General features: G+C 55.3%; 2 protein-coding genes across 2 annotated transcripts in view; one reads left to right on the forward strand and one right to left on the reverse strand.

Annotated features, from left to right (window-relative positions):
• Positions 1-4,122: 4,122 nt before the first annotated feature.
• Positions 4,123-7,847, forward strand: MESP1 (mesoderm posterior bHLH transcription factor 1). Its single transcript, XM_045813012.2, has 2 exons — positions 4,123-7,153; positions 7,489-7,847. Exons 1-2 carry the CDS (start codon positions 6,452-6,454, stop codon positions 7,561-7,563), a joined length of 777 nt encoding a protein of 258 aa, XP_045668968.2. The 5' UTR covers positions 4,123-6,451; the 3' UTR covers positions 7,564-7,847.
• Positions 7,848-13,193: 5,346 nt separating this feature from the next.
• WDR93 (WD repeat domain 93) overlaps positions 13,194-20,805 on the reverse strand; it is a 40,649-nt gene continuing 33,037 nt past the window's right edge. The window contains exon 16 of the mRNA XM_087856645.1: positions 13,194-13,612. Within this exon, the coding sequence (XP_087712771.1) occupies positions 13,516-13,612 (97 nt within the window). The 3' untranslated portion in view covers positions 13,194-13,515. The remainder of the gene's footprint in view (positions 13,613-20,805) is intronic.

Below are 20,805 nucleotides of genomic sequence, written 5' to 3' on the forward strand. Positions count from 1 at the left end.
GTGTGCACTCCCAGGGCCGGGGGCTGGGCGTGATCTCCAAGGGTGAAGAAACTCGCTCGGCTCAGGCCAGGGGCTGGATCTTGGATTTCTCTTGGTGGGGGAGCCTCCAGAACTGAGGGTTCATCCTTTCACAAATAACCAGTACTGACCCTGGGTGATTTCGTATCTGCTCAGTTTAAGCTCTGTCCCCTCCCCCAGCTGTTCTCCATTGTGTCCGGGGACATCCCTGTCCCCCAGCCTCTGGCCAAGAATCCTCTTCCCAAAGGCTTCTCACTCCCCCACGTCCGGGGCAGGTATTCCAGCTCAGTCCTAGGAGCCCCCACTCTGCTTTTTATTGGGCCTGAAGTCAGATACCTCTGGGAGTGCCCTCCCTCCCCTGCTTTCTCTGCCCTTGGAGTTGACTGAAGGCCCTAGCCACCCAGTGACTTGGCAGGTGCCTCGTCACTGTCCTGGCACCTCACCGTGCTGTTGTGAGCAGTCAGCAAGGGTAGGGGTGGTGTTACAGGGAGCTCGCAAGCCGTGCATCCTGCCTGGAGGAAGCTCCATCTTGTGCTTTCTGCAGGGGCTGGTGTCCTAAGTCGGCCGCTGCAGTTCCGTACCGCAGACTTGGGAAGGGCACAGAGCCCAAGGCATCCCCTGTCAAGTTTCTGTCAACTTGGGGTCTTTTTTCAACCTTGGCTCCCAGGAGTGTATAGGGAAGGTCAGGGGACCGGGCAGCCCTGCTTGGGCCCTGCCCTCCTGCCCCCTCCTCCTCATTTCCCTGGGCTCTAGCTTGCGCTGCCTCTCTGCACACAGATGTGTGTTTTTCCCAGTGGACAGACGAGCCCACAGGGCTCCAGAGAGGGTAAGCCCGTCTGGGAGTCACAGCCCATCACCCTGGCACTGAACTGGCTTCACCCACTTGTTTTTTTTTTTTTTTAAAGAAACGAGGCTCATTTTGTGTTGTTTTAGGAGTCAGTGGAGTCCGGTAATGGGCCCCAGGGGCGAAGGTCGGCCCCTGGTAAGGCAAGTCCAGGAGGAGGCCCCGCCTGCCCTCTGACAGCCCTGGGGCTCAGAACAGGTGGTGAGCTTGGCATGGTTTGCTACTGGGTGGCAGGCCCGGCTAGCGTGGGAATGTGGAAAAGTGAGTCTGTGCCCCCTCTGCGGTCCCCGAGTTTACACAGGCACAGCAGCCAGACAGGGCCAACCCTCGGTGAGTCAGGAATCGTGCCTGCGCAGGGAGAGGCAGCAGTCTACATGCATGAAAGGTAAACTGAAAGAGGTGGCCACACTCCCCAAGCTATGAGAAAACACGGGGAGGCAGGTCGGGCAGGCTTTACCCCCTCCCTGAACATAAGCCTCTGTGCCACAGCCCGCACCTGGCAGCGTGCAACAGGGAGAGTCCAGAAGGAGACTTCCCATAGCCCTCCAGCAGGCGAGGATGGGGTCAGTGGGAGCAAGGGTTGACGTTGTGTGGCTTCAGCCACTTCTTAAGCTGGCCCCTGCACCTCCGGTTCCTGGTACCTACCACCCCACCCCGCCCTGGCCCTGGCCCCAGAACAAAGGCCTGGGACCTGTTGGAGGTAGGTGTGCTCTGCTCAGATCGCCGAACCCCAGGTGGCTGGGCAGTGCCCTCTGCTGGTGGTGGCTGGGAATTCGAGGACATTGGTCCACACTGGCTGACCCAGGGGTCAGCCCTCTGGCCTGAGATGGGAACCTTCCAACCAAGGCATGCAGTCTCCCAAAACATCTCAGCAGACAGCCAGGAGTTCTGGGCTCCATTTTACAGTCGGAGAAACCAAGGTGCCATGTGACAGGTTCCCCCTCATTCACATGTCTGCATCTCAGCTTTGGGCTGGTTCAGCTCCTTAACCCCTTTATGCCTTGGTTTCCGCACATGACACTATAAAGCTTAGATCTTCCTCTGCTTACCCAGATGAAGCAAAGGAGCGTAAATGCGACTCCCGTAAGAGAGAGGCGCTCTCTGCCTTCTCAGCCCCGCTCCCAGAACTGCAGAGAGTCTGCATTTCCCCTGGAGCCTTTCCTGGAATCCGCCAAATCTCTCTCCTTTCTTCCCACCCCCTCCCTGCTCATCACCCCTCGGCTCCTGTGACTTCCACTGGCTGCGCCTCCAGCTGATCCAGGACTAAGTTAATCAGATTACCTTGGGTCCAGAATAATCTATTCCATATGGCTTGCCAACTCGGAGGCTCCGGGAGCTGAAGGTGTGAGGAAAGGGGGTGATCTTAGTTGGAAGGGGCTCCCTGGGAGCCTCGGGGGCCTCAGCTGGGAAGCTGCTGTGGAAGGAGGGAGGTGGAGAAGTCGGGGGGCCTTCCCGCTGAGCCCCCTGACTGCCCTGGGGCTCTAGGCGGCCGCTGCCTCATCCATCGGTGACCCACGGGGGCTTAGGATCCATGCTGGGGGGCTGGGCACTCCAAGTGCTTTTTACACTCTCCGGATTGGGGGGTGGCCTCTGTAGGCACTGCTTCTCAAAAGTGGCTGAGCTTCATAATTCTGGGGCAACTGTACTCTTCACACCCAAATTCTCCAGCTCCGTCCCCCAGGGACTCTGGTGCACCAGGTTCAGGGTGGGTGTGGAAACCTTTTTCTGTCTCCACGCGTCCCTGTGACTTGTGACAAGATGTTGTGGGTGCTTGAGGACTCTGGGGGAGTTCCCCCACACCAGCACCCTCACTCTTGGGGCAGCCTTCAGGAGGAAAGGAGCCCCTCCCATCTTCCAGCGGAGACTGGACAGGTGGTGGGGAGGACAGAACACAGGCTTTGACCCAGACAGAGGCAAACAGGCCCCAACTCTGCCCCTGTTTGCCATGCGACACAGGACAACCTCTCGACACCTCCATTCCCTCATCTGCAGAGGGAGGCCGTGACACCCATATCATGGCAGGGCAGCAAGCTGTGACCCAGCCACACCCCAACACAGTGCCAGCCCCAAGTGACAGTAGCACACGTGACCACGGCTGCGGGTCACATAGCCCAGGCCACACAGGATGATCTGATTCTTATAATGTCAGCACAGTCAGTATTACCCTGTGGCACAGGAGCAGAAGCTGGGGCCCAGAGATGGGGAGGGAGTCCCCATGTGACACCGGTGGTCCACAGCAGGACAGGAATTCGATTCCAACCCACACTGGCCACATGAGGTGACCCCTTGTTCATAACAATCCCTCCCCTGGAATGGTCTGCGTCTTGGGCTGGTGCCAGGACATGGTAGGAAGATCCCGCCGCAGGGGACACCCGAATGACAAGCCTCCCAGGAGCTGGGCCTGCTATGCTAAGTGGGCTGGCAGCAGAAGAGCTGCTTCCTTCTCCTGGGGCCTCTGGCTCCGGCGGGGACAGGGATTAGGGGCTACAAGGGGAGTATTGACATAGCACCTTTGATTAGCGCTCCCGTGTCAGGAGGGCTGGCCGGGAAATGAGAGCACCGAGGCTGGGAGGTGGGAGGGGGGTGGTATCCAGGACCCAGGCCTGGCCCGAGGAGCTGGCTGGCTCCTAGCCGGAAGACTGGGACCCAGGCCTCGGCCCAAGAGGAGGCTGCCTGGTCCTGCCTGCCCCCAAACCCGGCCAAGGCCCCCACTGAACTCTCACCTCTGCTCAGTGGGGCCGCCCCCAGGCCTTATTTCCCAGCCTTACACGTTGGCAGGCGAAGGTGGGCTCGGGCCAGGGGAGCGGGAGCACTGGCTCCGGCACTTGTCAAAACACAGGCCCCCGAGGTGTGAAGGCCTCACCCCAGCGGGAGGGCATGTGGGCCCTGCTGCCCGGAGAACTCATTAACTGGGGCAGCTCCCAAATGAGCCCACAGGAGAGCCTGGCGATAAGGAGATCAAAGGTGAGAGGGGCCGGGTTGGGGGGGGAGGGAAAGGCGACTGGCAGGAGGTTGTAGAGCCCGCGCTCCAGGTTGGGGGGGTCCCTCCTCTGTCCAGGCTTGGCTCCATCAGGCCCACTGGCATTGGCCCTTGCACACACTGGGCCGGACACTCCGGGGGGCAGCGGGAGAGGGAGGGACTCCCAGGCGGCAGCCCTCAGGGCTGAGGCCCCCAAGGTTGGGGTGGAGGTGGAAACCTGCCATCTGCCCTGCCTCTCTCCTGCCCTTTCCGTGGGCTCTTTGCCTCCACACTCGCCCTCCCTCAGCCTGACACCAGAGATCCTCCTGTCCTGAGCACGGTGTCTCTCCTGCCCCAGGCCTCACGGCTGCTCCTGCGCAAGGGCCCGAGGGATGTCAGATCTTAGGTCCCAGATGGGCCAATCCTCAGGAGCCAGAGCTGTGTTTTTAGGATAAACAGTCTGCCTCCCACACATATGGCCTGTTGTCCAAAACACATCTAGTTGATTTTGTACTTAATAAAATGAGGAGTCATTTCAACGACAAACCAGTACTGGTGGTTTCCCCTGGACAGGGAACGGCAGGCCTCTGAGGCAGGATGGCAATGAACTTTGTTAGACCCTCAGTGCTTGTTGAGCTGTGGACTTTCTAGCCACGTGCACCTACTGGATTTTCAAAGAGATGACGGTGAAACAAGAGGTGGCTGATTGGGCGTTTTTGGGCGGTCTCAGTTTTCTCAATGATTAGCTGCCAAGTGGAAATCCGAATCATGTGAGAATTGGAGGGATTTTTTGACATGGAGAAGGTTGGCAGCAGAGACCCCAGAGCCCTCACAGACCCCACCCCTCCTGCCTGACCAGTCTTTACTCTGCACCCCCTCCCACTCGAGTGCATGATACGCTCTACCAGTTGCCAACTGTTAGTCCCCTCGGGTCCAGTGGGGTCCAAGGGACCCAGCTGCTGGGCTGCAATGCCAGGTTCTTGGCTTGGATCTGGAGCCCCAGGAAGGCATCCCTTGACGAGGGTCCAAAAGGGGTAGACCTCACTGACAGCTTCCGGCTGAGGAGGGCCCTCCTGGATCAGGCTCTCTTTGGGAATAGATGGGTCTATGGCAGGGTCCCAGGGAATGGGCTCTTCTCCTTCTCCCCAAGGGCAGGTTGGCACTACCTCTCCTGGGTTGACCATGGGCATAAGAATTCTGGGGCTGCTGGGACAGCCTGCAGAGGAAGGGAGTACAGAAGGTGCTAGAAGAAGCCACGGGCAGTAGAAGATAAAAGAGATGAGGGGAGGGGGCGGTGGTGGGCAGAGATACCCAGGGAGAAGGTATTAAGCCTTTTCGCCGCCTTTGCTACAGACCAGCTCACCCATCAGGCTCACCAGGCTGGAAGCCATGGGGGATGGGAAACATTAGACCCCTCACACTGAAAGAGACTCTATAAACCACTTGTCTTGAAGACATGATGCTAGACACCAGGTACTTCAGAATCTAGGCAGAGAACAGACATCAGTGCACAAAGTAGCTATTGTGACAAGTGCGAACTCAGACTCCTGAGAGGTCAGGCAGGCAGCAGAGGGCCTCTGAGATTTCCTACGTAGACAATCACATTGTCTATAAATGGAGACAGTTTTATTTCTTCCTTTCCAATCCGTACGCCTTTTATTTCTCTTTTGTTATTGCACAAGCTAGGCCCTCCAAGGCAATGTTGAGTAGGCATGGGTAGGAGCAGACATTCTTGCCTGTTCTCAGTATTAGGGGAAGCATTCAGTCTTTCCCTGTTGAGTATGCTATCAGCCCTGGGTTCTTTGTAGATAGATGCCTTTTGTCAGGTTGAGAAAGTTCCCCTCTATTGCTATCTGGCTGAGGATTTTTATCATGAAGGGGTATGAATTTTGTTAAATGCTTTTTCTGTGTCATGTCCCGACACATTTCAATGGCAAAGCCCTCTATACCTGCCCCAAAGTGGCAGAATACCAGCTAGAGGCCAGTGGTGGCAGCTTGTGGCAGCAGGCCAAGCCCTTGATCCTGCCAGGCTGAGGGTGTCCTGGAGGGCATCAGGCTTTCCCTCCTTCAGCTCAGATGGTCTGGCAACTTGACCAGATTTGGCCAGCTGCTTGGCCTTGCCAGGGATAGCTTCCTCATAGTGCCCCCTCCGTCCCAGGACCACCACCACCACGTAAGGCCACGTCCAGGAGGAGAAATGGATTACTGTTCCTCTCTCCTCTAGCGGGAATCAGGGCCCCACTTAGGGTCCCTGTCCTACTGATTCTACAGACCTAGCTGCAGCATGCCCCAAGGCTCCCATTGTACAAACTGGGAACGAACTTGCAAGAAAACGTTAAGAATGTGCATAAAGTCCCAACAGGTGAAGACTGCCCCAAACAGGTCCTATACTTCCAGAGGCCTGAGCGGCTAGGTCAGGTGCCCATGCGAGGGCCCAGGTGGGGCCAACCTGGGGCAGTCAACGACCCACACCTTCAGCACCCCCGTTGGTTCAAAGGGTCAGGCCCCGCCCCCTCCAGGCCCCGAACCCGCTTTGAAGTGCTGATGCGGCCTGGAAGGGGCCACTTCACACCTCGGGCTCCGGATAAAGCGGTCGCCGGCCGCCGGTCCCCAGACGTGCCACTGCCGCCATGGCCCAGTCCCTGTGCCCGCCGCTCTCCGAGTCCTGGCTCTTCTCGGGATGGGGCCCGGCTCCGCCTCCGCCGCCCTCCGACAGGGACTGCGGCTGCTGCCCCGCCTCGTCCCCGGACTCGTGGGGCAGCGTCCCGGCCGGCAGCCCCGAGCCGAGCCCCGGGCGGCCCGGCGCCCACGCGGCCTCCCGAGCCCGGAGCGCTGGGAGGCGCGGCGCCCGCGGCAGCCGCCTGGGCTCCGGGCAGCGGCAGAGCGCCAGCGAGCGCGAGAAGCTTCGCATGCGCACGCTCGCCCGCGCCCTGCACGAGCTGCGCCGCTTTCTGCCGCCGTCGGTGGCGCCCGCCGGCCAGAGCCTCACCAAGATCGAGACGCTGCGCCTGGCCATCCGCTACATCGGCCACCTGTCGGCCGTGCTGGGCCTCAGCGAGGAGAGCCTGCAGCCGAGGCGACGGCGGCGCAGCGACGCGGCGACGCCTCGGGGCTGCCCGCTCTGCCCCGACGGCGGCCCCGCGCAGACGCAGACTCAAGTGCAGGTGCAGGCGTGCGCCCTGGGCTCCGCCGCCGGCGCCGCTGCGTCGTGGGGGTCCCCGCCAGCCTGTCCCGCAGCCGTAGCGGCGCCGGAGCCTCAAGACCCGCCGGTGCTTTACGACGAGACGGCGTGTCCGGAATCGCAGGCAATGGAGCTGGGTCCCTCGTCTCCGGTTAGTACCCCCTCCCGCGCGGGACTCCCTCCCGGCGCCGTCGTGGGTGGTGCTACCTGTTTGCTACCTGTTGTCCGCGTCCCCAGCGCGCAACTCCCACTGCGGGGGCCACTCCCCCTGCGGCACCCCCACCGGCAGCCTGGCCTGGTCTACATGCTGTTCGGAGCTGCGTAACTGGTGTGCCCGGAGCGCTCAAGCAGGGAGGGGAGTGAGGACACGCAGGGCACAGGGTCCTGTTCCCCTCCAAAGGTCCCCTGAGAGTGGAACCCATGAGCGCGGACACCAACATTCGGCAGCCAACGCGGGCGGTAACTCTGTTCCCTCTCCCTCCGCAGCTCTTGCCTGGCGACGTGCTGACCCTGCTGGAGACCTGGATGCCCCTTTCGCCCCTGGAGTGGCCGCCGGCCTGAATAGTTGAAGTGACGACGTACTACTGGCGCCCTGTCTGTGAGCATCGAGGCCTTTCTGGCCTCGGCACCTTCAAAACGGCCCCTCTCGAGACTCCCTTTCCAGGGAGGGGGCACCTGTGATACTGGCATACACACTCCTGAGAGCGAGAGCCTGTCGCCACCCTGGACGGTCCTCCCAAGCCCCTCCCGCAACGGAGGGACCTATAGGTTGACCCTCGGAGGCCGGCAGGGAGTGCCTGCCTCGTATGTATTTATTTATTTGTGAATAAACTGTGCTGGTGTCAGTTGACTGTTTCTTCTTCCTCTGCGTGGACACAAAGCGCCCTCCCCCTCTCCAAAGAAGAACCTGGGAGAATCAAGAGGGTCTCTTGCAGTCTTCAGCCCTCAAAGCACACAGGCTCATACCCTTTCCTCCAGCCCTGACTTAGCATCTCCTGTTCCAGGAAGGTCAGCCTGGAAGGGGGAGGTGCTGCATATGGGGAAGTGGTAGCAGGTAGAGTCTGTCCATCTTTTCTTTGAACCTGGTGGGAGCTGGGTAAAACCTAAGTATCTCTGTAGAAAATACACTTCCATTAGTACTTATTGTGCATCAGTACATTATACACATTTTATATCCATTTTACAGAAGAATAAACCAAGGATCAGCACTCAAGCCCAGCTCTGAATTCAGAATCTGAGTTCTCATCCCCAGTGGGATTTTGCCAGCTCTAGGGTAGGGTCTGAGGGGACGCCAGCTACCAAGGGCTCATTTTCATGCATCTCAAGCCCCTTCTTCTCTTCTGCTAGGGCATCATGGCCTGGACCTTGGGATCGTGTCATCTCCCGTCACTCTGGTTTCTCACCCAGGTGGTTTAGGGACATAAACTAACACCAGAGAGTCAGTCCCGGGTTCATATAACTGTAACCTCCCAGCGGTCTAGCTAGGGTGGAGAGATTCATGGGAGTTGCATCCTGGAACCACACACCCGTCTACATGGCTGGGTTCTGATCAGGGATGTGCTGTATGGGGAAGAAGAAAGCCTTGACCCTGAAGGAGTCTGGCCTGCTTAAGGTTGTCTGGGAAGCAGTCAGGCCTTGAGGGGAAGGCGAGGTGGGGTTAGGGCATGTAGCCTCTGCACAAAGGCCGTCTGTGGATGCATACCAAGTTCTCCCCTCTCCCTCAAATATCTTTGAAATACAGGCCTTGGTATTTATTTTCTATAAGAGCTTTATTGAGATATAGTTTATGTACCATAAAAATTAATCTTTATAATTCAGTGGTTTTAGTATATTTATAGAGTTATGTACCCAGCACCGCTGTCTAAATTGAGAACATTTTTTCTTTAAAGGTTTTATTTGACAGCACAAGCAGGGGGAGCTGCAGAGAAAGAGGGAGAAGCAGGCTCCCCATTGAGCAGGAAGCCCGACGCAGGGCGGGATCCCAGGATCCCAGGATCACCTGAGCCGAAGGCAGATGCTTCAGCGACTGAGCCACCCAGGTGCCCCTAAATTGAGAACATTTTCATCATCCCCAAAAGAAACCCTGTGCCCATTAGCAGGCACTCCCCCATTATCCCATTCCCCCACCCAGCACACTCATCTCCTTTCTGTCTCCATAGATCTGCCTGTTCTGGACATTTTGAATGAATTGGAATCACACAACATGAGGCCTTTGGTGTCCGGTTTCTTTCACGGGTCGTAACATTTTCAGGGTTTATCCATGTGGTCGCATGCATCAGTACTTCTTACTGCCTGGTGATATTCCACTGCATGGACATACCCCGGGAGCTTATCTGTTTAGCCATGGATACTGATAGGTTTGTTTTGAAACTGCCTCAGAGATCATTTCCAGCGCTCGGCCGGGCTGGGAGGGGCGGTAATTCAGAGCAGGCGGGCGGCACTGCTGTCCTTCAGGCGGCCAGGCGCACCCTGGCCAGCATTTGGCAGCAGAGAGTGAGATCCAAAAGCAGGGGCCCTGCAGGGGGGCAGACCTCACACCTCCGCTGACCACCCTCTTTCCCACACCTCCCCTCCCATCTTGCCTTCCCCTCCCAGGACCCTAACCAGAGCAGAGTGGGAAGCCCTTTCCAGGGGCCTAGCCAATTTAGAAAATCTGTTTGCATGGCAAAGGCCCTGTGGTTTAGGATGGGGAATTAAAGTTATTAGCAAGTCTTTTCACAGATAAGTGGGGCTCATTGCCTGCGCCCTCCCCTGGGGAGAGCCTTGCCTCTCTCTCGGAGCCAGAGCGGCCCAGTGTTTATTAGCACCTGGGTGTGAATTTTCATTAACGCGTCTCTGCTAATAAGACAGAGGATTGGGGATGGGGGGGGGGGGTCTCCGCGCACCGCTCCTGCGCCTGCGCCCGCTTGCTGGGCCAACCCCCCCTCCCCCCGCACCGGAAGGACAGCCTGTGTACCCTTTCCGAGGCCCTGGGACAGTCAGCAGCGTCCAGGTAGGCGACAGCTCTCAGTTCTCGGCTAAGCAACCCGTGACAGCGGCCAGCTGCTGGGGCCGCGTCAAGCATGCGGAAGTTGAGTAAGGAGAGGCTAACCGGAGCCGATGGTCCGTGGCCGCCTCGGATGGGCCCCGATGGCAGTGCAGCCCCTGGGTGCTTCCCTGGCTTTCGCCACAGCTGAACACCAGCCTGTCTCGAGGACAAGGACTGAGGGTACTGGTAGGGTGGCGCCCCACCTCACCTGGGGCCCTGGCAAGGGGACACGTGCCTGCGGGAAGGCAGCAGCCAGAGACTGGCATCAGCACGGGGTGCCCCGCGGGCCGTTGGCGGGTGCCCCTCCTTCCTGAGGAGCTGCTTTCACAGCGGGCCGGGGCAGAACCCCCTGAGCAGGGGCACGGAGCGGTTCCCGTCAGCCAGGCTCGGCGGTAAGGGCTTTACAGTCGACACCTAACCTCTTGTCGTTTGGGCCCGGGAGTCACAGGTGAGGCGGGCAGGTGTGTGGGCTTAGACCTATTTTACGGGTCAGGACCGTGAGGCCCAGAGAACTGGGAACTGTTCGCAGAGCTCGCACCTGGCTGTCGGGGCGGGGACAACAGTGGGTAGTTGACACATCAGGTCTTCAGTATGGTCCTGGCAGGTGTGTGTGTGTGTGTGTGTGTGTGTGTGTGTGTGTGTGTGTGTGTGTGTGTGTGTGTGTGTGTGTGTTGGGAGGTGCGGAATGAGGCCCCTCGTGCACCTTGGCCGCCAGCACTACTGCTCGTGGGAAGCTGTTCTTGCTGAGAAGGGATGTTGCTCCCGCTGAGAAGCTGCGCTGTGTGGGTGCTGATGCTGGATGGGCTGCGTCCCAAGGAGGGGCAGCTAAGCTGATGGTTTTATGTCGAGACATTTATTCTAGGACGTACTACATGGGTCACCCTATGAACCCCCAGGGCGGGGGAAGAAGGGGTGGTGGTCATGGTTTGTCTGTCGGCGGATCGGAGGGGATTGGGCTGAGGCTGGGCCGGGCCTCGTGTGTGTGTGGGTGGTGAGCCTGGGGGAGGCTGAGCCCAGATGTCCCTCTGGCTACGTGTTGCTACATCGGCGCCGCCATCCCAGGGCACACGGACGCGCCAGGATTCGGAAACAGCCTGCATCTGGGGAACCGGGCTGGCACAGGGCTGGGAAGGAAGTGAGCCCTAACAGCAAAGCCCCTGCTTACCCCAGCGCGAGGCCAGGAGCCACTTTCCACCCCACTCCCCAGATGTCATCTCTGCGTTTGCACAACCGTGAGCCTAAATACGGCACTGTGGGCACTCCTTTGACTCACACTAGTTCCAACAGTCCCCTGAGAAGACCCAAGGTTCTCTTTTTATTTTGAGACAGAGAGAGTGAGCACATTTGTGCACCAGCAAGGTGGGAGAGGGGAGAATCTCAAGCAGACTCCCCGCTGGGCACGGGGACAGTCAGGACTCCATCTCACAAGTCTGAGATGGGACCTGAACTGAAATCAAGAGTTGGACATTTAACTGACTGAGCCCCCAGGCGACCCAAGGTTCTTGGTGCTTCTGAAGGGTTCTGTCACCCCAGTGGGCAAGGACCTCTGGCACCGCTCGCTCAGCCCCGGGGATACACCAGCCTTGAGTGGGGCTGGAGCCATGAGGCCCCAGCTCAGCGCGGCTCAGGACTCCTCTGCCCATTTCCTGGCACTTCGCCAGGCCCTGGGTCTTCCGCCCTCCCCTCTCCCCGTCCTGTGTACCTGGCATATGAGGCTCCTTGTGAATGCCCCAACCTCCCCCACCACACACACACACACACACACACACACACACACACGGCAAGGAGGAGGTGGCCTGGTGTGGGCAGCACATGACCCTGGAGAGCGTGGACAGGGCCAGCTCAGCACCCCTCCTGCCTTCTTCCCTGTGACCTGGCATTTTCCTGTCTCCACACAGCTCTCCCCTCCTTAGTTTGGGTGGGCGTGACCTCCACGTCCCTCCAGGGATGGGCCCGTGCCACAGACCTGCACGATTGGCCCGTGAGTGGTTCGGGAATGTGACTACATTCAGACCAGTGAGAAACAGGCTTTGGACTTTGCTGAAACTGTCAAGAAAGGGATACTCGCTGTGGGTGCTGTTGGCAGTTTCATGTCCCTGAAAAGGGAATCAAAACAGAGATGGAAAGAGTCCTGATGTTCTCCAACACCTGGACCTGGCTACGTGGAAAGCATCATGGCTGGATTTTTATGGTACATGAACCAACCCGAAAGTTCATTTGAGTTGAGTCTCTGACACTTGCTGTTGAAAAAGTCCTTTAGGACTCGATACAGGCTGTTCCAGGCCGTGTAACCTGGGCCTCAATTTCCCTTCTGAGATGTGGATAATGATAAGATCTCCATTTCACGAGGTTCCTTGAGGCGCACAGGTCAGGCACACACTCACAGTAGGTGCCCCATAAACATTCGCTCCCTGTCGCATTCGGGTGGTGTGTAAGGCCACGGCCATCATCCCACGTTTTCCTCCCTCATCTCAAAAGAGAGTGGCCTGCTGTGTGTCCGAAGAGGGTTGTTGTGAAAGTCGCTGTGGCGGCTGTCTCTGCTCCCATGGTGGGGGGGCGGGGGGCGGAGTCCCTCAGGCGGTAACCTCTTCGTCCAGGGACATTCTGTGGTCAGTACCAGCGCCGTGAAGGAGGAGCGTGTGTGACCCAAGGGAGGAGAGAGATGGGGACAGAAAGGGAGCTGCCTGTCACAGACGCTGCCCGCCTGCCCGGAGCACTGGGAGGCCGGGACGCGCCAACCACCTGCAGTTCTCAGAGGCGCCACACGGTGTCCTCGGAGAGGCAGGCGCGGGCCTTGAGCTGGGGCACCGCGGAGTCCTGTCTTCCTGGGAAGGGCAGTTTCCACAGAAGAGAAAGGCACCTCTCAGCCCCCCTCCTGTCCTCCAGCCCCCTGCCCTCCTCTAGGGTTCCAGCCTAGCCGGCAAGGGGCAGTAGTGGCACAGTCCCTGCCTGCCACCTCACCTCTCAGGCCCCTGAGACCTCAGGCAGTGTCCAGCCACTCTGAGCCTCAGCCTCTCGGAAGTGATTCCAGAAAGGTCATGAGCCAGCACAGAGAGGGAAAGGAAGTGGGTGGGGAGAAAGGGGGCCTCATAGTAGCCGGGGTAGCCTGGGGTCTTGCTCATTTGAGCAAAATGACTCTCCTGGGCCTAGAAAGGCGAGTGTTCCTCACAAGGCCCTGGACTCTGTCTGAAACCACTGCTTGGGCCCTGCTAGGGTCTGGACACCACAGCAACTTCGGAGTCTGGGAACAGTATCGCTGTTTATTGGGGTGACACATCTGGCCACCTGAGGGCTCTGACAAGCGGCTTAGGGTTGAAGGCTCCCCAAATCATACCTCTCCCTTGCTGAGGCCCCAGACTGCCAGTCTGGGCCCGTGGGCCTACTGAGTTGCAGCCCTTTGTCACCCCGTCTCTTGACCTCAGGGCATCTTAGGGTGAGGCCTGCCCGGAGCCAACCTTTTCAGAGCACCCAGGGCAGCAGCCCAGTCACTTCCTGTAGTTCTCTCTTTGGAGAAGCAAGGAATACCTGCGAAGCCGGGTCCAGTGCTCCTGCTCGTTCACCTTCTTCTCCAGCTTCTGGAACCTGTGGGCCACATAGGTGGAGATGAGAGGAGACCGCTTTATGCTGTGTGCCCCCCACCCCTCCCGCTCCTAGTCCCTGGGCAGCCCCTGCCAGCCCTGTGCTAAACTAAGAAACTCTCCAAATGGCACATCTGACACCTGTCTGTGTCCTCAGGACTCAGCCCGGTGCACAGCCCACCTTGAAACACCTTCATTGCCTGATGACAGGGCTGGCGTCTAAAACAGGGGGCGCGCCCTGATAGAAGGCCGGTGCACTGGGGGGCTCACGGCCCATGCGTGGACCACCGTTAGCCACATCAGAGTCCCAACACGTCCAGTGAATAAACACTCCTTGAACATCTACTAGTGTCCCCAGCTGGACCCCAAGACCTGACCTTGACTGCCTCCATTTGTACCCACATTTTTCCTTAAGCTCCTCCTTCCAAACAAGTAGTTTTATTTCTTTATTTTTAAGATCTTATTTATCTGAGAGAGGGAGATAGCGAGAGAGAGCACAAGCAGGGAGGAGAGGGAGAAGCAGGCTCCCTGTTGAGCAGGGAGTCCCACGTGGGGCTCAATCCCTTTCCAGCCTGTATCTTAATTCAGGCAAAAGACCCAAGGGGCACAGCAATCCCCTGACTGAACCCGAAACTACCCCTCAAGCAACAACAACTTCCCAGAGACTCCCGGAGGCCCAGACCACCCAGACCGGTTTGAACTTAACCCTCAACTCACAGGCGCACATGGACCGTGGAGTGACCCATGGAGGGAGTGACCGTGACCTTCACCTCATTTACATAACATACAACGTCTGTACAGGCATGTTTCCTTAAGGCGCACGCGTGACCCTACGTATGATGACGGGGCTTCCCTAGCTAAATATTCATCCGACCCCTCAGTAAAGGGCCCCATTCACCCTTGCTCGGGGAGTCACGGCTTTGGAAGTTATTCCCCATGGTCTTCTCCTTGGCTGCAAATCAAGTTTCCTTCGTGCGACAGCTCGCCTGGGGTTGTGTCTGAGTGGACTCGTTGGTTTGGCTACACTAGTGACAGGCATGGATGCAAGTGTGGCAAAGACCAGAGTTACTAGAACAGCCCCGATTCCCCCCAGGTCCTAAGGGTGAGAGGAATGAAAGACCGTTTGTAACACGAGGCATGTCAGTGCCACAGAGGTCAAATGCAGGGAGGAGGAAGGGGTCCACCCTGCCCGGGAGTGCTCCTGGAAGACAAGGCATTTGAGTTGGTCTTTTACAAAATAAGAGGTTAATTTTTAAAAAACTAACAAGTAAATGCACGTTCAGTACAGGAGAGTCCGAGAAGCCTGGGATTCACCCCTCATTCTGCGTGTGGAGGTGGCCGCTGGGAGCACGCGGAGGACGCCTTCGTTCTGGGGAAGGGGTGCGGGCTGCTGGCCAGGTTTCTGCCAGGCGCCGAGGGGGTCAAAGCGCTCAGGGCGAGCGGGAGGAGGGCGCCTTGTGGGGAGAAAGGTGGCTATTGCAGCTCTGGATTTGTTCTGAGGCTCCGCCTGCCAAGGGACAGCCACCCGGAGATGTATCTGGTATCGACGCACTAAAACAGTCTTTAACTTGAAAAAGTAATGTATACTTTGCTTTCAAAACATCAAAGACTCCGAGTGGGTATACAATTACAAGCTCTCTCCCTCTCACCTCTGATCCTGGTTTTCAGAGCAACGGTAATTAACAGCTCCTCGTAAATCCTTAGAAGCTGTTTACACACGTACAAGCATAGACGTGCATAGAATCTTGCTTTTTGCCACACACTGTTGTATATCCTGCTGTTTGCACTGGAAATGTATCCTAGAAACTGCTTCCAGGGGGCACTCACAGGTCCACCACCTTCTCTTTCCCTATCGAGGCCACTCGGCACTGGCAATCTTTTGTGAATGTCATCCAGGCTGCCGTGAGCGTGCCTCCGTGTGGGAGCCAAGGGCAGGGAGGAGGCCGAGTGTGTGCAGGTTACACACTCAGGTTTTGAACCCACACTGCTTGGGCCTTGATGACAAGCTGGTGACCCTGGGTGGGTGATTTGACCTCTGTCAGCCTGTGCCTCCTCTCTGTGCAGTGGGGTTAGTAGTAACAGTAAAAAAGAAGATTATGCCTGCAAAGCACTTAGCGTAGTACCTGGCACATGGTAGGTGCAGGTTAATTATAATCCTTCTGCTGCTGCTAAGTTAGTGGAAGTGAAATTTCTGGGTCGGGGGGTCAACACAACATGGATTCAATTAACGACCCTCCCGGGCGCCGGGCTGGCTCAGCTGATGGAGTGCACAACTCGATCTCAGGGTTGTAAGTTCGAGCCTCCATGTTAGGTATAGAGAGTTCTTAAAAATTAAATCTTGAAAAGAAAAGAAAAAGTGACTCTCCAAGAGGCTTGTGAATAAATGGAACCAGGGCAAGTTTTAAAAGGAAGCTCGAAAATAAAGCCGTTCATGTGGTCAAGACGACGTGGATGATTTTCAAAATACACTGTTGGTGTGGAGAAGGCCCTTCTCTATGATCTAATGATAAGTGATGACTGGCCTTTACTGCATGTGCCATAAGGTCCTATGCGGAGATACGGCTGTCACTCATTTTATGCACGAAGACACCGAGGCCTGTCCCGTCACACAGCCAGAGGCCCCCCAGTCTGTGCCCCAGTCCTACTGCACGGCTTGCACCCTGAATTTGAGGCTCTTTACACCCTCCCCTCAGCGAAGCCTAAGGGAGAAGATGGAAAACTGCAGCTACCTGACCCTCGAAACTTCCATTTGCCTGGATGAGTAACACATCTGCTCCTGTCCAAAGACACACCAGGAAAAAAAGACTCCTGACACACGGACACAGAACTCCTAAAATCCAAAGAAAATGAACTCATGCTCGGGAAGAAGGTCCAAGGCCAGTCACGGGAGGGGAGACAGAAACGTACAATATATGTAACAAAAAGCTGCTCAGTCTCCTTCATGTCCTGATGCAAATAGTAATGAGCTATCGGTTCCTGCCTGCCCAGTGCCGGGCTCCCTTGGCTGTGGACCTAGACTGCTGGGTCACCCCAGAAGCCCACCTTCTGGCAGAGAGCTGGCTTTGGAGAACCCGAATCTCGCTGGGCTTTGTATTCCACAGGGAATAGAGAGAGAGAGACAGGAGAGAGACATCGAGGGGAAGGGGCACTCTGTTTCTGTCTGCTTCCTGGTGTCCAGAAATTTCTGTCTTGTGATCAAGTTTGGCCCAGCCAGAGACGGCAGACTCTACAGCAGGGCAGGGAGCCAGGAAATGGGGCCTGGAGCCTCGGGCTGGAGGAGAGCAGAAGCCAGGCCTTGGGGGAAGGGGTGGCACGGTGGGGGCGTGGGGTCACATATTTGGTGCTGACTGGCCTCCTTTTAAAGCCCCAAAGGCGGGCTCGTTTTCACACTGGCTGTTTACAAAAGTCCCAAGTGCAGGTTTTGTGAAAACAATTTGGACAGATTATTCCATGTCTGAAACTTTGAATCGATTGCCTCATAAACCCATTCCCTTGAAATTTCACCTAGTTTTTAGGGCCAGTGGAAGCTGTTTGAGACATGAGGAATAAAAAGGGAGGAAAAGAAGAGATGAAAATTTGGGGGACACACATGGGTATGTGTGAGAAACAGCCATAGAAAGATATTAAATGACAGAGTCTAAGTTGCGAGTATGTGAATGTTTAGTGACTTTTTTTTTTTCTCAAAGCTGCTGTATGTTTGAAAATTTTCAGAATAAGGGGCGTCTGGGTGGCTCAGTCGCTTGAGTCCAACTCTTGATTTTGGCTCAGGTCATGGTCTCCGGGTCATGAGATTGAGCCGCGTGGAGCCTGCTGAAGATTCTCATTCCCTCTCTGTCTCCTCCCCCTCCCTCCATGTGCACTTTCTCTCGAAAGAAAAGGAAGAAGGGAGAAAGGAAGGAAGGAAGAAAAGGGAGGGAGGGAGGAAGGAAGGGAGGAATTTTTCAAACTAAAATGTTGGAGCAGGGACTACTCTTTGGGAAAACCCCAGGTATCAGACCTCAGAGCAAGTAGATCAGGAAAAGCTTTCTTTAAATCAATATTTCCCAATTTATTGCTGGGACCCAATTTGGAAAACGGGTTGCCACAAGGGATATAATTTGAACACTGTGATCAGGCCCAAGTAAATGTTCCTTCAATCTGGGCTGCCCACAACCACACAGTATGACCCCACCCAGCTCCTGCTGGGTTCCGGGACCTAGTAAGCACTTCCTGAGCTTTTCTGTTCCCCAGCTCCCAAGCCCTGCCCCTCATCCCCGATGTCCCACCTGGTCAGCCCCTCCAGCCTTCTGCTCTGCAAAGGGTTCCCTGGAAGGCAGTCTTCTCCACCCCTCCCAGTGGCTGTGGGGACTTCCTAGGGAAAGGTTGGGGTGTGGGACCTAAGAGCTAAGCTGTGTTGACAGGGAGGAAAGATATTTGGAAAAGGGGAATATAGAAGAGTCCCATTCCCGCAGGAACACAGATTGGAGGAGGTCAGGGCAGAAGGGCCTCGTCCTTATGAGAGCAGGCCCAACCACAGTGGAGTGGAGAAATACATTGTAGACACATCCTTTCCATGGAAATTACATAGGCATTAAAAACATATTTGCCAAGGAAGTTTTTCTCTGAAAATAAGTAACTTATATTCTGGGTATAAGAAATTCTTATTTCTTTAAAAATATTTAATTTATATTCTGGAATGACATAAAGCCAGATTTAAAAACTGAACATGAAACAGGATATCAACTTAGTAACAACACCAAAGGAAAAGCCTGAAGGAAACGCACTGAAGTATTAACAGAAGCTAGGGTTTTTGTGATGGATCGTGGGTTATTTAAGATTTTTTTTACATTGTCCTGTTTTCCAAATTTCTACAAGTGCGTATATAATAACTTCTATTGGAAATAATGAATAACTTTTTTACAACGGGGAAGTACTGTTAGAGTAGTAGTTCCACTTGAAGCAAATTTCAGGGGCTAAGTAGGGTTCCTTCCGTGGGTGTCTGAGCACTAACCTCCACTTATACCTTGGTTGAGGGTGGGACTTGTCGATGAGGGACTGAGGCAGCCTGAGTCGGCCAGGCCCTCTGCTGCCAGGCAGGAGGTAAGCCTCCCAGTGCTGGAGATGTGGGGCCAGGGTCCATTCCCCCAGGTGGGACAGCCAGCCAGCTTCTAGGTCAAGTGGGAAGGAGCACCCTTTCTAGGCCAGTAAAAGAGGGGGTCAGACTGAAAGGCAGAAATGGAAATGGAAACAAGCTCCTTAAAACAAGGAGTTCTCTGGGTCTCATCAAGAAAGAGCTCCAGATACTACTCAGCCGTCAAAAAGAATAAAATCTTGCCATTTGCAATGACGTGGATGGAACTAGAGGGTATTATGCTAAGAGAAATAAGTCAGAGAAAGACAAATACCATAGGATTTCACTCGTATGTGGAATTTAAGAAACAAAACAGATGGCCATAGGGGAAGGGAAGGAAAAATAAAATAAGATGAAAATTGAGAGGGAGGCAAACCATAAGAGACAAACTCTAGGAAACAAACTGAGGGTTGCTGGAGGGGAAGGGGGTGGGAGGAAGGGATAATTGGGTGATGGGCATTAAGGAGGGCACTTCATATAATGAGCACTGGGTATTATATGCAACTGATGAATCACTAATTTCTACCTATGAAACTAAGAGAAAGAAAGAAAAAGAAAGAAAGAAAGAAAGAAAGAAAGAAAGAAAGAAAGAAAGAAAGAAAGAAAGGGAAAAAGAGGAAGGGAGGGAGGAAAAGAGAGAAAGAAAGAGGGAAGGAAGAGGAAGAAAGGAAGGAAGCGGAAGGGAGGGAGGGCGGGCTCCAGAAACTCCACACCAGGACCTCTCCTGAGGAGAACAGTCTCACTACAGTCATGACCTAAGCTCATACTCTTGACTTTTTTTTTTTAACCATTATTTTAAATTTTCCAAAATAACGTATTTTTTTTTGTAGAAAAGCTGCCAATAGGGAAAATACAAAGAAAAAAAATCACACATATATCATCACCCAAATAGAACTACCATTAATATGGGTATACACATTTCTAGTCTTCTTTTACTCAAAATCAGGATTATACTGTAAATAATATTTTACAACGTCTCCCCATCTTTTATTTAGAAAAATTTCAAACCTACAGAAAAGTTGCAAGTAGTACAATGGATCTGCGCCTATATTCGCCACCTGTGAACATTTTGTGTGTCTGTCTTTCTACGAATATTTTCCTGGGTTTCACTGGTTGTTCACATTTTCTCTTTCTCTCTCTAAATGTCTTCCTGGTCTGCTTGAAAGTATGCTATAGGCATCATGCTGCTTCACCCCTAAATTCTTCAGCTGCGTGTCCTCAGAACAAGTCAAGCCATCAAGGGTTAAAATAAGAACCGTCTGTGGGAGGAACAACCGGACACTCTTAGTAAATCTTGGTAAATCTTCAATCAGGGGAAATGTCCACTGACCCCTTATTCGCTGTCCTCCCCCAAGACCCACAGACCATCCCCCTCTCCTAAAGAATGGGCCTGCTTCCCTCCCGGAGATGCTGACAGCCACACACCAGGCAGCCCATCACGCCCAGGTAAGGAATGAAGTGCGCGGTCAATGCCATGGGGGGCCGTGGCGCCACCTAGCGGTGGTGTTTAGAGTTTCCAGGGCACAAACTGGGATTAACCCAGCATCATTCTTGGCCCTACCATTTACTGAGGGACCACCCTGTGTCCAGCACTTGACATGTACCATCTCTCGAATACCTACAGAACCTAAGGGCCAGGCATCATCGACGAGTCCACAGCACAGCCTGGTGCGCTGTGGGTGTTCAACAAATCTTTTTTGAATTAATGGGGATACTGAGGCTCTCGGAGGTTAAGGGCCTCAACAAGGTCTCAGGACTAGTGAGCGGTGGTGTCGGATTTCAGACCTGAGTATCCTGGCCGCTCCACTTCACTCCTCTGGAGGCAAGAGTAAATAGCAAAAGGGGAAGGTGGTCGTAAAGGGATATTATGCAGCCTGGAGAGATCACAGAGTCCCAGAGCGGGCACTACAGAAGGCCCTGGAAGGGAAGGGGCCACCGGAGTCCCCTGCTCTTTCATGGTGAGAATCCAGGGCTCCCTGGGTGACCCCGTCCCACCTAAAGGGTATGGTCCAATCATGACACAAATCGTCAATAAGAATTTGCAAGCCACCAGGAATTGGTGGTGGATAGGTTAGACGAGGCCCCTG

This window comes from Ursus americanus, chromosome 28 (assembly GCF_024610735.1).
Source record: "Ursus americanus isolate L20-20 chromosome 28, mUrsAme1.1.p, whole genome shotgun sequence".
Classification (NCBI taxonomy): domain Eukaryota; kingdom Metazoa; phylum Chordata; class Mammalia; order Carnivora; family Ursidae; genus Ursus; species Ursus americanus.